Source organism: Sander vitreus, chromosome 24, assembly GCF_031162955.1.
Source record: "Sander vitreus isolate 19-12246 chromosome 24, sanVit1, whole genome shotgun sequence".
Taxonomy (NCBI): Eukaryota; Metazoa; Chordata; class Actinopteri; order Perciformes; family Percidae; genus Sander; species Sander vitreus.
Genome location: NC_135878.1, coordinates 2,019,836 through 2,034,274, shown reverse-complemented (window position 1 = coordinate 2,034,274; position 14,439 = coordinate 2,019,836). Strand labels below are relative to the sequence as shown.

Here is a 14,439-nt window from a genome sequence, read left to right as displayed (position 1 = left end):
CGCTACTCACTTCAAACAGCCTATTGGAGGGCCCCGGGTTGAGAAATGGCCTCCAGAGAGTTCAGAGAATGCGAGAGTGTTCGCTTAAATGGGGGGCTGCCCCAGATAAAGAGGGTTAGCTGAGTAAACAAATAATAATGATAGAACAGTGTTGTTATTGTAAGAGCAAATAGCTGGCCTAAGCAAAGGAAATTCATGTCCTTGCACTGCGACATTTTCCCACAGTAGTGGAATTATCACATTCTGATCCTAAAATATCTCAAAGAGTGCTGAAACGTCTCAGGATATGAAAGCCACGAAGAAACCTTTCAATACAAATAAATGTTTGAATCGAGGCTCCTGTTCGGGCGGTCGGTTATGATAACGATGGAAATTTAATTTGTTTATCAGATAGACCTTTGACATTCTTGTTTCATATTATTTTTTTGGGGGGGGGGGCTCAAAAGTTCTTTACACAGAGAAATCCAATACGTTGCAATCCTGTGACAGAGTATTCAAGTCCACTGATGTCACCCCGTCTGAGAGGCTTAAACAGAGAGAATTCTTCCCCAGCTCCCATCTGGAAGAAATAAAACAAATATGGCTGCTAAAAATAAGACTCCACTTGAGATGATAACAAGGATTTAGTGCCATTAACTGTATAAATGCAGTGTGTGGTTGGCCCCAGATTCATATTAAAATTTCTTCCCACCATGGATGAGCTCTGACTGTAAAGAGCCCCCTGAAATAGGCTGCAATAATGCCTTTCAAAAGTCGATGATGGCTGATTTAAATATTTTATGCTGCTGAATTATTGGACTCTCCGTCCTCTCTCAGATCACTTGACGGAGTGCGGCAAGCTGCTGCACTGAGAGCTCTTTGTTCACATTAACCCATGGAATAGATGCAGCCAAAGTAGGGTGTAGATGATCTCTTCAAGCCAAAATTGCTGCCCTGACATCGGAACTGAAATATAAGAAGAAGAAAAAACTTCCTGTGAGCTTTGTGGTCTGTCTGCTATACGGGAGCCTGTTTTACACGCAAATGGTGGCGGCATCACGTTTCACAAAATGGTCCTCGCTCGCAAAGTGTGGATAAACTTGAAAACCCTGCAGGGCGGTTGCATGCTAGGCTGGAAGTATTTGTTTTTGATAAGTTAAATGTGTCAACATTAACACAAGAAAAGAAAGTTATGTTCAGCTTAAATGAAAGATTTGGTTATGCTCAAACTTCAAAGCTGCACTAATGGGTGTCTATGTGTAATGTGAAAGGGCGATATAGAGGACAAACTTACAGATGTATCACTCTACAGTGTATCTAGATGGCTACGGCTGAAAATATCTGTTTTTGTAATTTGGTTAGACTGACCTTTTTAAGTAAAATTCAGTGCCTGTGATCCTCAAATGATCACTGTATTGTTTCTATCAAAAGCACAGCAATGTAAGACTGAAGCTTCAATGGACATGCACAAAAGAAAGCATTGCCTAACATGTATTATTTAACAAGGCAAGTTCACTAAGGACACTCTTATTTACAGCAATGCCTCAGGGATGGGGGTTACCTAGATTTACACCACCTTTGCCAGGACTACTGCAGTGTTGTGTGTAATGTAGTCTACTGGTTAACTTCGCTGTGTCGGTCAGAGGCATACAGTATCTGTTTACAGAAGTGTGTGCATTACTTATTCACTTCCCACCATGCACATTTCTAGCCCTCAGAATCAAACAGGCAACCTTTTGGCCACAAACCTGTTTTGTTAACCCTGAGGCTACTGCCACCCCCCACAGTCTCAAACTCAGAGATCACCCTCTGTGCATCGCCACAGGAATAATTCATGATCACGGGAATAATCATTGCAATGAGTCTTGCGGTACAGGTCAAAAGTCACCACAACCCATCTCTTTTCACCTTTCTCATTATTCTTCTTCTACCTCCCCCATTTAAAAAAAGAAATCGCCTCACTGTATCTTGATCCGCTCTCCTTCACTGTCAGGTCAGATAGGAAATGTGGATCTGATAAGCATGAGTGGCACAGGTGGGTTTGGGGATGACAGGACCGCAAACAAACGGCGTCTTCTTGTCACATTACCATTTTCCCGGTTATGGTTCCTCGCATGCCTGCAGGCGCTATCTCCGCTCTCCATCCCAAAGCAGGAAGACGGAGAGAAACGAAAATCAGACACTGACATTAATGCTTTCTCGAGCAGGAATGCAACGCTTTGCCTCCACGCTTGCTTCGACATCTGCCCGGCACCTGGGTCGGCAGACTCTGCGCACAGACAGGCCCCGTCAATAAATCAGCCTTTGGATTAAACAGAGGAGAAGCTGTGATAAAACTGAGGCCTGGAGCTAATACACATGAAATGTCAGGAAATCTGACAAAGTCTCTTGGGCAAGAAATATCTGTCGAAAAAAAACAAGCTTGGAGGTAATGAGATGTTGCTAAATAGACTTAATTGTGTTTGTTGGATTATCCTCTCCTTTCCTCTCAGAAGAACTGTAGAGTCGGTAATGCTTTGTTCTTTTTTTTTTTAACTTGATGCCATCAGTTAGGGTCACAGTTTCAGGTATCATCTCATTCTTTTGTTGAGAGCTTACGTGTATATAATATCTATGTATCTATAGAAAGCACCATTGACAAACCAGTGAGCCAGAACAAAACTACTAAAGTGTAGTGTGAAGTAAGCACTGGTCAACATGATGACACAAAGCACAACATCAAACTGTAAAATGAGAAGAGGTGAGAAATTCTGGAGAGGTGAGTTGTACAGTGCAGATAATGCTGAATGGATCCTCCTTGAGGGCTTTTTACTCTAAATATAATCTATATAATGTTCCTAATTTCCCGTGAAGGAACACAGTCATTGATACTTGAGCAGCCCTCTCTCGGTTCTCGCGCATGAAGCAGCTTCGCTGTGGCTCGGTTAGGTGCGGGGCCTGACAGTAAAGGCCTGCATAAACAGAAGTCCAACTTCCCCCTGTGAACCAAGAAACATCTGTTTAGTATCAGCCCTCCGCTCTGATCTGCCTCTCCCCCTGTCACTTTCCAAACTCACGTTCTCCCATGCTCTTTGTTTCCTTTGGTTCGGTGGCTCACTGATGTTTGGACTCAATCATTGACATCACCATCAAGTGTATCAGATATTGTCAGTTAATAATAGCTGTCATTGGATTATACAATTAAATATGAACTCAGTCCTGCTTTTTGGCTACTGTTGCTCAGTTAGAGGGGGATGGGTTCTGTAGGCTTTATGTTAGACATTGTGTCATTGGTGCAGGATAGCAACACCGAGGTTTGTGAGCGTGGAAGGAGTCACAGAAAATGACCTGGTAGTCATTTCAATGCTGCAATTTCAACCAGATATATTGAGTTGGTAAATGTAAATTCAGAAAGTCATTGGCCTGTGTTTGTTGACGTCCTCTGTTTTTTTTCCCGTTGTGCCTTTTACACTTGTCTGTCAACACAGCTGAGGATTTATCGTCTTTCCAATTTTTGATGTCCTCCCCTCTCTTTGTTGCTCTCTCGTCTCTCTAACCTCTCTGATCCTTTCTCTCTTCCTTACAGCAGCCTCTTTATTTTCCCCGTGCTCCTGTGGGTTGCCAGGTCCAGGTTTCCTTTTCATTTCTGTCACCACCACCACTCCCTCCCTTTCCAAGTACACCTGGCTGAATATTGGCCCCCAGATAATAATAAAACCCAGCAACCCCCAGGCTTGTAAAAATCTGGGCAGGGGCACAACATGGAGTTCTACCCCATGTACGCTCCCTGTTTCCTTGATTCCCATCCTGTCTGGAAACATCAGTACCAGCGTGGACACACTGTGCATTTGTTTTTATTCCAAAAAGCAGCATTCCTCGACCACTCCTCCCTGATGTGTGTTTTTGCAGATTTAAAACTGAGGCTGAAAGCGAAATAATAGGGGAAGAGATAGTAGAGGCAACAGAGAGAGGGCTGGATATCAAAAATGTCCGTTTTGTGTTTTTATTTGTGTGCATGAGAAATATTAATGCAAAGTTTAATTCATTGAATGCATGCCATTTGTCACAAACCTCCTGCTCCTGTGTATATTATGGGAAATGTCATCCAGACCAATTTTATAAGCAAGATAACCAGTGTTAAGACAAAAGTCAGAGACAAAATGAAGCAGATATGAAGAACTACATGGCAACTTCTCCATACACTCTTCTGTTCATTGTGTAATCTGTTGGAGCTTTTATGTTGAAATATAAATTACCCACCACTTAGGGTTGGGTACCGAAACGTGGTGCCAATAGGGCCCCCCGGTTCCGACGTAAACGGTAGTAACGAGACCGAATAAGAACAAAAATTTCCGTGCCGCCTTTCTGTGTCTGACTTTATTTTCAGAAGCATCGCTGCACAGGACGCTAAATTACCGTTAGCTAGTAGCTGGATTAAACCCAGTGGTTAAAATGCTGACAGCTTACGTTAAGCAGTGTAAAGTGTGACTGTATTTCCCTGTAGAGGATTCCAACACCGGGACGTAACAGTCTGACTGCAGCTGCCGCTGTAGGGAAAAAAACACAGATGGTGCGTTCACTCGCCAGCCTTGTGGTGCATTTTAAGTTATTGTAAAATACTCTTTTCCCATCTGGTGCTTGTTTTTGTCATTTACCAGTGAAATAAGTCATTGTTATAAGTTATTGTTATTACATTATTAATAAAATAAAATTTTGACCATATGGCCTTAGCAATAAACAAGCCGTTCTTTAATGTCGCCAACTGTAGTTTTGTGCTCCTTTTTTAATATTTTATATTATAAACATTATAAATATATTAGATGTATTTCGGTTCAGGCACCATTTTAAAAGTATCGTTTTAGCACCGGTATCGGAAAAAACCCAAACGATACCCAACCCTACCCACCACATTTGCCTGCTTGGGATAAAAATGACTTGTCTTGATTTAAAGACTCCAAACTGCACATGCATGCACTGGTGTAGGTCTGTTATCCTTTGTCCGCTCCTCCACACAGGTAGCTCTGTGGAAGTGATCGAATAGCTATGTCAGGTCCGATGTAATTCATTCCTCAGCTACTTTTTCAACCCTCCCCTGTGAGATTTGCCCGGTGAACAGCTTTGCCACTGTTCCCAACAGGCATGAATGACCCACTCTGTCAAACCCAAAGAGCAGAGGAGGAGCCCAAACAGACGCAGGGTTATTTGAGCATTAGACGTATCTTAATGTTTGGAAAGATAATCTGCGGGGATTTGGATTCCTGACAGTGTCGAGGTGTTGATGTTTGGGCTGGGCCCGGCCGTAGGTGCTGCTGGAGGAAGAACATCAGATAACCCAAACTGCTGAAACTCACCCTAGATGATGAACAGGCTCCCTTTTGTATCTCAAGTAATCCATATTCCCCGACACTCCTCCATTTGGGGCAGGTAGGCAGATGAAGAATATCCTGCTCACTGGAGGCATTTGTTACACGAATGTCCTCGACTCAATAAGGCTACTGTGTGAGCCTCCACAGCTTCAAAGTCATTGAGGGTTTGGGTACAGTTGGGCTGAATGGTGCTCAGCTCAGTTTCAGCATCATTAATTCATTTACAGTTCATTAACTGTAAGGTCGTCAGAGCCTGATTTGATTATTTGTTAGTCTTCATCATAATAGATTGGTAGATTAATTGAGAGATGATGCGGCGATAATGATTCTGCAAAACCCTGGGTTACGTTGAATGCCTTTCCACAAAATCTACAGAAAGATTGTGGTTATGGCAAATAAACTATGGTGAGATATGGTTTGGGTTAGGCTGCTAAAACATATTTAAAGTTATCCTGGAGATTTTCATGAAATCAGATGCCAGTTTTTATACTATTGCCAGCATTTTTGTGCAATCGCCTCTCTATATAGTAGCTTAATTGTTTATGGCGGAGTCTGCCATTCCAGTGCTGGATTTAACTTCACACATGAGGAATTCACAAGAAATCCAGTGTTGCTGTTCAAGATCGACTTCATTGTTTACTTCACTCTCTTTAGACTGTGTCAGATCTGTATTATTAAGATACTGCTAACACAAAAGCATTCAGCTGGTGAAACAAAATGTGGCTTTTGTTGTGAAGCAGCTACATGAAAGACAATGTATTTATCACTGTGATTAGTAAATGCATATGCAAAACAAAGACACTGTCAGCAGATCCGTTTTATTCAGTGGATCAGTGGTGTTGCCATATCAACCAGGACTGAAACCTTAAGGATTTTAAGTGTGGGTATAATTAGGGTTAGGTAACTCTTGGGAAACGATTGTGGTTCGGTTTGGCAACCTTTTAATCAATCAACAATTTACTTAATGAATCCATTAAATCATTGTGATAGATGAAACAGTCAGCAGCGTGATAAAAACATCCAGGATCACCTCCATCCCTGACATCCCATACTTTACAGATCAAGCTGACGGCCCACAGATCTCGGTATCTTTTTCACCAATTGGAAAAACCACACGTATTAACCTGAGTAGCTGCTCTCTCCCCTGATAAAAAGCAGGGCTATCGGCTGAGTTATCAGGCTCTGAGGATATGAGAGCTCGATGGCTGGGCTGATAGTATGACACCAGGTCTTTGAGATGTGAGTAACGACCTCGGAGTGAAGGATCATCAGCGCAGAGCCTCAGAACATGCTGATAAGACTAATGAATTTAACCAAGGCTGGCTGATATGCAGAGACCTGCTACACGCAGAGGCAGGTTTCTAGAAATCTGCACACAGAGGCCATTAGTCATACTGATTAGTTCATTACCTCGCAACGATAGGATCACAGCCATTTGAAATTATATTAGAATACGTTTTCATTGATGCTGATTGAATTTGCTTGGTTTACATCTTTGCAAACGATGTACACACAAACTATTATATTATAGTATTGGATGGCAGGAGTATTTGGCTGCAAATCCAGTCGTATCTTTGGAAGGAGGCCAAGACTAACGGCCGTATCAGAGGTTATATATCTCCAACACCTTGAAAAGTCACTGTCCTAATTCATTCTCAAGTGTGCCATAGACAGACATACACCCAGAAAGGAATCCTTACTTTCTGTTAGCATAACGTTTGACTTGCAGTAGTCCATGTGGGAGCTCCACTGTGCCCACTAGTCAAACCTGCAGCTCAGGGGTTGCAGTTGGTATACAGTCCCAGAGGTCATGCTGGCATGTCATCAGTATGTGCAGAATTTGTGGCAAGCAGAGAGAGGTTGAGGGATAGAGGTTGTGACCCTTGCTTTGGCAGAGTCTTATCCCCAGAGGTCACTGCAGGGGCTGCACTCCTCTATAAGGTGTCTTATCTGTAACGCCAGCCTCAGCCTCTGATCTGTAGACACATCAAGGTGGTGGGAACTCATCGTAGCTAGGACTTCAAGGAACGCACCCTGACCTCGGCAGCAACTAGGTCAGAGTTTTATCTAGCTTAAGGTTTATTTGTTTTTTTCCAGTCAACTCCAAAGAAGCCTATATAAGAACCAGACGCTTGTCTAGGATGCGATTCTATCCCTCTTAATCTTCAAGAATGTGTGAAAGAGCAAAGCGTGCTAGCGAGCCTCATATGGATGAATAATTCATCTGATGTTTTATTACTGAAAAATCTGGACCAGTCAGTATGTCTGTCTGTGTGGATTTTAGCACAAGTGTGTTTTTTTTATTTTTTTATTTTCCCCCTCCCTGCTCCTCAGTGCCAAAGCATTGAGGGATGGCGCTCATATTTTAAAATTTCATAATGGCACACGAGCAGTTGGAGGGTTCTGGATGTGGGACTTGAGCCGTGCGCACGAAGCGGGGAGGCTCTTCCCTCGGCAGCTACCGAGCATCTCCTTATCTGTCGCTCTCACACACATGAGTAAACGCGGCCGGATGAACATCAGTGAGAAGCTGCGGTCATAGAGCAGCAACATCAGCAAACCCATTACCTGCCAGGTTAACCCGAGCTTAGCACCTGCTCACATCATAACAGCAAAACTCTATATTGTTTATACACCTAAAAATAGCACATACAATTTCAGAGGCAAAAAAAGTGTATTTACGGAGCTGGTAGAGCGTAGGACAAATACAAATAAAGAATAACTTCCAGAGATTTCGTGTGTATCGAGATTTAAACTTGTATAGTTTTAGACATTTATGCACCCTGAAAAATTACAATTATTGGAAATCAAATCCACCAGGTCCTGAATTTAAGAAACATCAATTTAATATAAAAATGACATGTAGTAGTCGATCAAAAGCCCACTCAAGTTAACTTTATGCACCACAAAGTCTCCTGAAGGTCTATTCTGTCAGTTTGTCTCTTTATGATTAAGTATATTTTGGAGGTGATTACGCATTCCTTATGAGCTTACAGCTCTTAGAACGTTTTAACCACTGTACGGAATTGTTGGGCTGTACTGTGAGTTGCGAGAGAGCACTGGACCTGAGAAACATGCCTCCGATAAAGTCTCACGTCAGTAAATTCAATGTTTTTTTTTCAGTCTATACATGAGCACCTGGGCCTCGTGGGAACAGTGCAGCTTTCACTCACGCCGTAAAACCGTCAGAAATAATGCCTGGCTGAAGATATAACACGCGGCATTGCATACATGAGTCATGCTTTAAATCTCCGCTTTAAATACCCTCCTATTTCACATGACAACAAGCACGCCGCATTCTCTGCATTCCTTCATGTGCGCTGCGGATTATTTCAGTGCCCTGTCATTATGAGAGGTCTACGCGATGACAACACAGACTTAGGCAGCTTTACCTCACGTTTGATGTGGCCTGTAAATATTTCCCCTGACATGGGGCTTTCGCGAAGAAGGTTCCCCTTTGTGCAGCAGCCATAGTCATTATGGGATCGTGTTGCTAATGGTGTTTCAGAGACAGACGTTTTACCCCAGACAGTTTTATTTTTGTCTGCTTGAGAGAGAAAAAAAAAAGTCACACGTTTTTCTTGACAAGATGGCAGAGTGAGAATAAAAGATGCTATAATTCATAATGCACAAGGCCTTGCTGTTACTACAGAACACCATTGTTTCTGATATTTGGAAGACATTCTGCAAAACGTATTTCACAGCGACCCGCTTCATCCCATCTACCAAGACATTAGGACAAATTCAAAAGAGCGACAAAAGCAAGATCATTTGCCTCGGGTTTTGCTATTGATTAACTGCTGTTGGAGCCAACAGTACATTTTACTTTGGGAACTTAGCTGAGGGCTAATTGCTTTCAAGCTCTGGTGTGAGTGGCATTCCGGCGGCGTGCTGTGGCACTCTGACACTAGCAGATGGCTTTGGGGCACTGTTTTTTAACACTGAAATTGGTTGCTTTCCAAACGTAAGATTTGTCACACTGGTTAAGTTAAATTGATGATGATGATATAAGGGGTTATTTTGTTGTCTTTTTTTTTTTTTTTTTCAATCGTAGAAAGTTTGACAGAAATTGCAAAATGTGGCACCACGCTGTCAAGCATCGATCTGTTTTTGTGCTTTGGCGTCGGCCCTATTTGCCTAATGGTCACCCAGAGTGCCCTCGACGTGCAACTCAACATGAAGCCTGGGCCTTTGCCATGTTCTGCTGGCATTGCGGGGCAAGCTGGTGGTAACGGGTGTCTTTGAGTGGCGGACTCCGATGTGAGATTAAGTGCGATGATTGCTTGAGAAGAAGCAGTGGGAGAGCGGCACCCCAGGACGAGTGGGGAGACAAAACGACTGCGCCGACTGTATTTAGACTAGCAGCTTGTGCTTCTGAACATCTGGACTAATGCAAGTTTACTCTCAAGGCCACAGGTTAAAAAAAGCCCACGCAGTGATAGCAGGCGTACTTTAAGTCTGGTCAGGTGGGTCACATGGAGGTCTGAATCTGTCCTCAGGCAAATCATTAAAAGTTCTGCAGCTGTGTTAAAGGCTTAAAGGCTTAGATACAGAGTAAACCTGTATAATTTTTTTATTGAGAGGCTGTTTTTATCCACCCGAATCACAGAAATTCCCCAGAAATATGCATTGTTTTGATACGTCTTATTGTTCCAAAAGTCGCATTTCCATATAGACCTCACTGCTTTTTGTTCACATGCTGATGTTTCAATTCCAAGGAATCACAACAGGGGTCCTCCGAAAAGTTGCTGCAGGCACAGTGTTTGTTTTTCGATTTTTAATGCAGTTTCAGAAGTTCTTTTTCAAAAGAATCTGTTTGTGTTTTTCCGATGGGCTTTATGTTTTTCTAGTGACTAACTAGATAACCGAGATTACAACAACGGCAAAGAAAAATAGATTTTCAAGGGCAGGCAATTTAAAAAAACGGAGAGAGAGGAGGTTACTTTCTGGTCTGAACAGAGTGCACACAAAAAATGTCTCACAGATACTACTTTTTCCTCCTTGACTGAGATTCCTGACCGAGTGACCTCTTCATGGGAATCACCATTATTCGATTACACTCTGCGAGCACATGACCAGACTGTCTCGAAATCAATGGAGAGCATCTGTCCCACTGAGATAACGGTTTACCCAGGAGATACGTCATGAGCTGTCAAGCTAACATCTAATTAATTAGTCTGAAACTTAGACCACACTGATCTGACAGCGTCAAGTCACAACTGGCTGTGTTATGTACTGTAGGTGAAAAACCCAGATGGTTGAAGTATGGTGCCTATGTGGATATTTCTTACAGTTGCACTTCCCCCTTCTGCTTTATGTAGTCGGACCACTTAGAGGCAAATCATTAGGCTGTAGCCAAGAAATCCTGACATCTGTTTTTTCCATTTTGCTCTTAGTCTTAGCTCATTTTGTCCGTGCTGTAACTCTGTAGTGCACGTTTTGTGAGTGTGAGCTATTCCCAGCTGACATGACACAGCTGGGCTCGCTTCTGGGCCAGCCGTTAAAAGTTACCAGGAGGTGCTTCTGGAGTTACACACAGAGAGAAAGAGAGACTAAACTGATTAATCGCACCTTTTCAAAAGTACTTCTGTTCTGTTTCGCTGTTTCTATGAAAACCTTTTTACAGCATCTCATGCATCAGCCTCTCAGTTGATAATGTTTAGGATGAAGACCTTGATCGAATCTACCCGTGTTTCCAATTAACCTGTATGAGTGTTTGCACACTGACTCCATTGTTTACTTTTGGCTTTTCTCGTCTCTTTCTGGCAGGAATACATGGACGCCAACAAATGCATTGACGAGCTTCTGAAACAGCTTGAGGAGGAGCGTCGAAATGTCCGAAGGTAAGAGGTTCTTAACATTTTCTGGCAGATGTTTTATGGCCGAAGGATATCAGCAGCTGCCTGCAATCCATTCCCGACCACAGGCAGCAGAACAATGTTGTTTGGTTTTGAGCTCTAGACAAGCTTTGTGAGCTGTTCTTGAGAAATGCTTTTTTTGTGTTGGAAGCACACTAGAAAGTGGCAGACAAAGGGGAGACTCTGGTCCCAGTGTGGGGTTGACTGGGGGCATTTCTCATGGAGGTCCTATGGAGCAGATTTGCCCTGACAATGGGAATGAAGAGCTTATGGAGATGCCAATCTAATGACCTTGTCCCCTCCATGCTGCTATCGTCCTAGCCCTTCCAGCGATGCACTGCCCCCATACACAAAATAGACAATTTTTTAAACTTTACCCTCTTTTGTACAACCCTCTCTCCATCTCAATGGAGCTGTATTCCCCCGGCTCAAAGTAATTTTCCCCCTGAGTGAGCAGAGAGGGGCTGGGGGTTGGACACAGGGGTATAGGGGTCTCAGGGTAGGTGGCTTGTTTGGATGAATGGCCACTGACCATCCCCTTTACTAGGCCAGGGCAGCCCCTTAATAAAGGAAGTGATGTGTAAAGGAATGACCCTCCCATCTATGTCATCCCCACCCCTCTTTATAAGACAGGGGATTCATCTTTAGTGACACCCGGAGTGACCTAATGGCCACTTAGAAAGACCAAAATGTCTGTGAAATGTCTGTGTGGGGACTGACCTGTGTTTGGGCCAGCGGACCAAGTGGTTTCAAAGCCATGAACTTGTAATGACTCCAATTGATTGGAGTGGCCTTCTTACCCACTATCGGCAGTAAAATGCATGCCCTAATATTACAGACATTAATACAAAAGTTTGATGTAAGGTTTAGTGCCTCTGCCTTGTAGACCTCAGAATATTGAGAATATGTCACACTAAAGCTGGATTTATTTCCACCCAGAGAGAAGATGTCTGGTGTAAAGTTACTTCAAACTTAAAGTAAGATTTGCCATATGAAGTGCGTCCTTTTAAACTGAGGATAAGATAAGAGTACATCACATGCTGGTTAGTGCTGAGGGCAAGTGCCAGAAAATGAATACAATGTCAGCTTCCATTGAGCACCAGTGCTTCATTTTTGTCTTCCACAGGATACGCTGGAAAGTATGACTTTTGCACAGTTGAGATGCAACCATCATTGTATACACCACTACATATTCAGCTTGTGCTTTGATTTAGAAACAGTTTTTTATTTTTTTTATTTTTTATTTTTTTTAGAAACAACATACCACCAGGCAGGATTTGTACTAATTTATTTTCCAGTGTCGGTCAATTCAGAGTGTCGACAGTGATAAATGACTTCACAAAAGGCTTTTGTTCAGCTAAAACATAGACCGCAACTCAAAAAAACGCCTCTTTGCCCTTATTAAGCAGCATCTCACGACGCAATAGATGTCTCCCTCCACCCCTCAGAATATGGGGCCCATCAATCCGTCAATAGGAGAAAGAGAAGCCCTTACATTCCTCTGGTTCTCCGCATCCCTACCTCATGACCCAATGACCCACTGCATTCATGTCTCTCATTGTAACATACTATGGGGTAGTTTCACACTGGTGAAGTACACAGATTTGACAATCATGACTTCTTTTTAAACCGGACTACTTTTTTGAGTAAGTATTTCAAATTTCCTTGTCGTTGCGTCAGATGAACATGCAGGACTTTCTTCTTTGCTGTGGTTAGTATTTTTTCCCTCTTAGTCTCTGAGTCTTAAAGGAATGCTCTACGAAATATCTAACCTTTGAGCCACATTTCAAGCCTACAGGCTGCCAGCGTTTAACAACGGAGAGATTTTTGATTACACAAATACATGAACTAAAGAGAGTTTTCAGCTTGTTTTTTGACTATGTCAAAAGCATCTGCTGCATCCTCAACATCCTAAAGCCCAATGCACACACAGACACTCACACACAGTCCCTCACGCTTTAGTCGCAGCATCATTGCTCGATGAAGCACAAAACCCCAGTGGGATGCTGGCCAGCCTTTCCTGCTCCCTCTATTCAATGCGACCACGTCCTTGACAGACGGAAACAAAAGCTCCGCGGCACAGTGTCAACATCAGATGGAGCAAATCGAAATTTGGCAACAGTAGATGCAGCGTACAGTAGGACACTGACCCGGGGTTTCCAGTCATTCAGCATTTGTTTGCAGTCATTAAATATGATCAAATGTCTTTTCTAAGCTTTACAGTATCATTAATGGTGGCCTTGAAATGCTGGCAGTTGTAAATTAGATGGAAACCTGTATTAAAGACTTCTGCTGAGTGACAGACATGTGTAGGAGAGACATATGGATGTTCTGCAGTGTTAAAAAGCATGACGGGCGGGGAGTGAGTTTGCATGACCTCTTTCTGACAAGCTGCTGTGTCAAGGCACTGTGACTGTGTAATCTTCACCGTGGATTAAAACAATGTAGATTAGATTTTTTTTCCCCCGCTCTATCTCTGCTTCCATTCATTTTCCCACTCTTGATTTGTCACGGTTTGTTTTTCCCCTGAATCTTCTTCTGACCTTGTTTTTTTTTTTTTTGTGGGTAGAGCGTGGCCAGTATCAGGTCACATGGCCCGAAGCTGGCCTCACCTGCCGTTTTCTGCCTGCCGGAGCAGATGGTGTTTGTCTGTGACCCTTTCAACACCTTGGAGGACATGGAGGGACAGGGAGGGATGAGGAGGGTGGCCGGCCAGCAGGCAGGGGGCCCCTGCCCAGAGCGACTGGGAGGTGTGGAGGGGGGACGCAGGGGACTCAGCTGGAGATCAACGGAGCTTAGGACAGGTTGCGTGGAGCTGGCGGCTGCAGCTGCAGCCCAAGCCAAAAGGACATTAGCTACGACATCTGCCGATCAATAAACTATTTGTCATGTTCATAGAGCAATGGAGCTTCGAAGACGGCACATATAGAAAGTGGAGGTCAGATCAGATGTGCGCTTAGCTGAGGGATTAGAGGTAATAGGACTTTTTTTGTGTAAGTGAATTTGCTTGTGGTTTGAATTGAAAAGTGACCAGCTTTTTCCTGTAACTGCTCAACAGTTCTTGCCTGTTCAGACATTGTTGGATTTGAGATTTTGGATTTAAAAGCATAATCAAAAACTGACTGAAAATGTTTTTTTTTAAAGTATAGTTTGTAAAATGTTTTTCCTTAAATGTGTTATTTAGGGGACACTAATGTAAGAAAAAATGTCCTTATCCTTATGAGGATGGGAGGTTAAGTGAGAGAGAAAAACAAGTA

The 14,439-nt window shown here is 43.0% G+C and overlaps 1 protein-coding gene across 1 annotated transcript in view; it reads left to right on the top strand.

Moving 5' to 3' along the window:
• The window catches only part of LOC144512611 (nck-associated protein 5-like), a 122,241-nt gene that overhangs the window by 28,029 nt on the left and 79,773 nt on the right, over nt 1-14,439 (top strand). Inside the window, exon 3 of the mRNA XM_078243421.1 lies at nt 11,094-11,167. Within this exon, the coding sequence (XP_078099547.1) occupies nt 11,094-11,167 (74 nt within the window). The remainder of the gene's footprint in view (nt 1-11,093; nt 11,168-14,439) is intronic.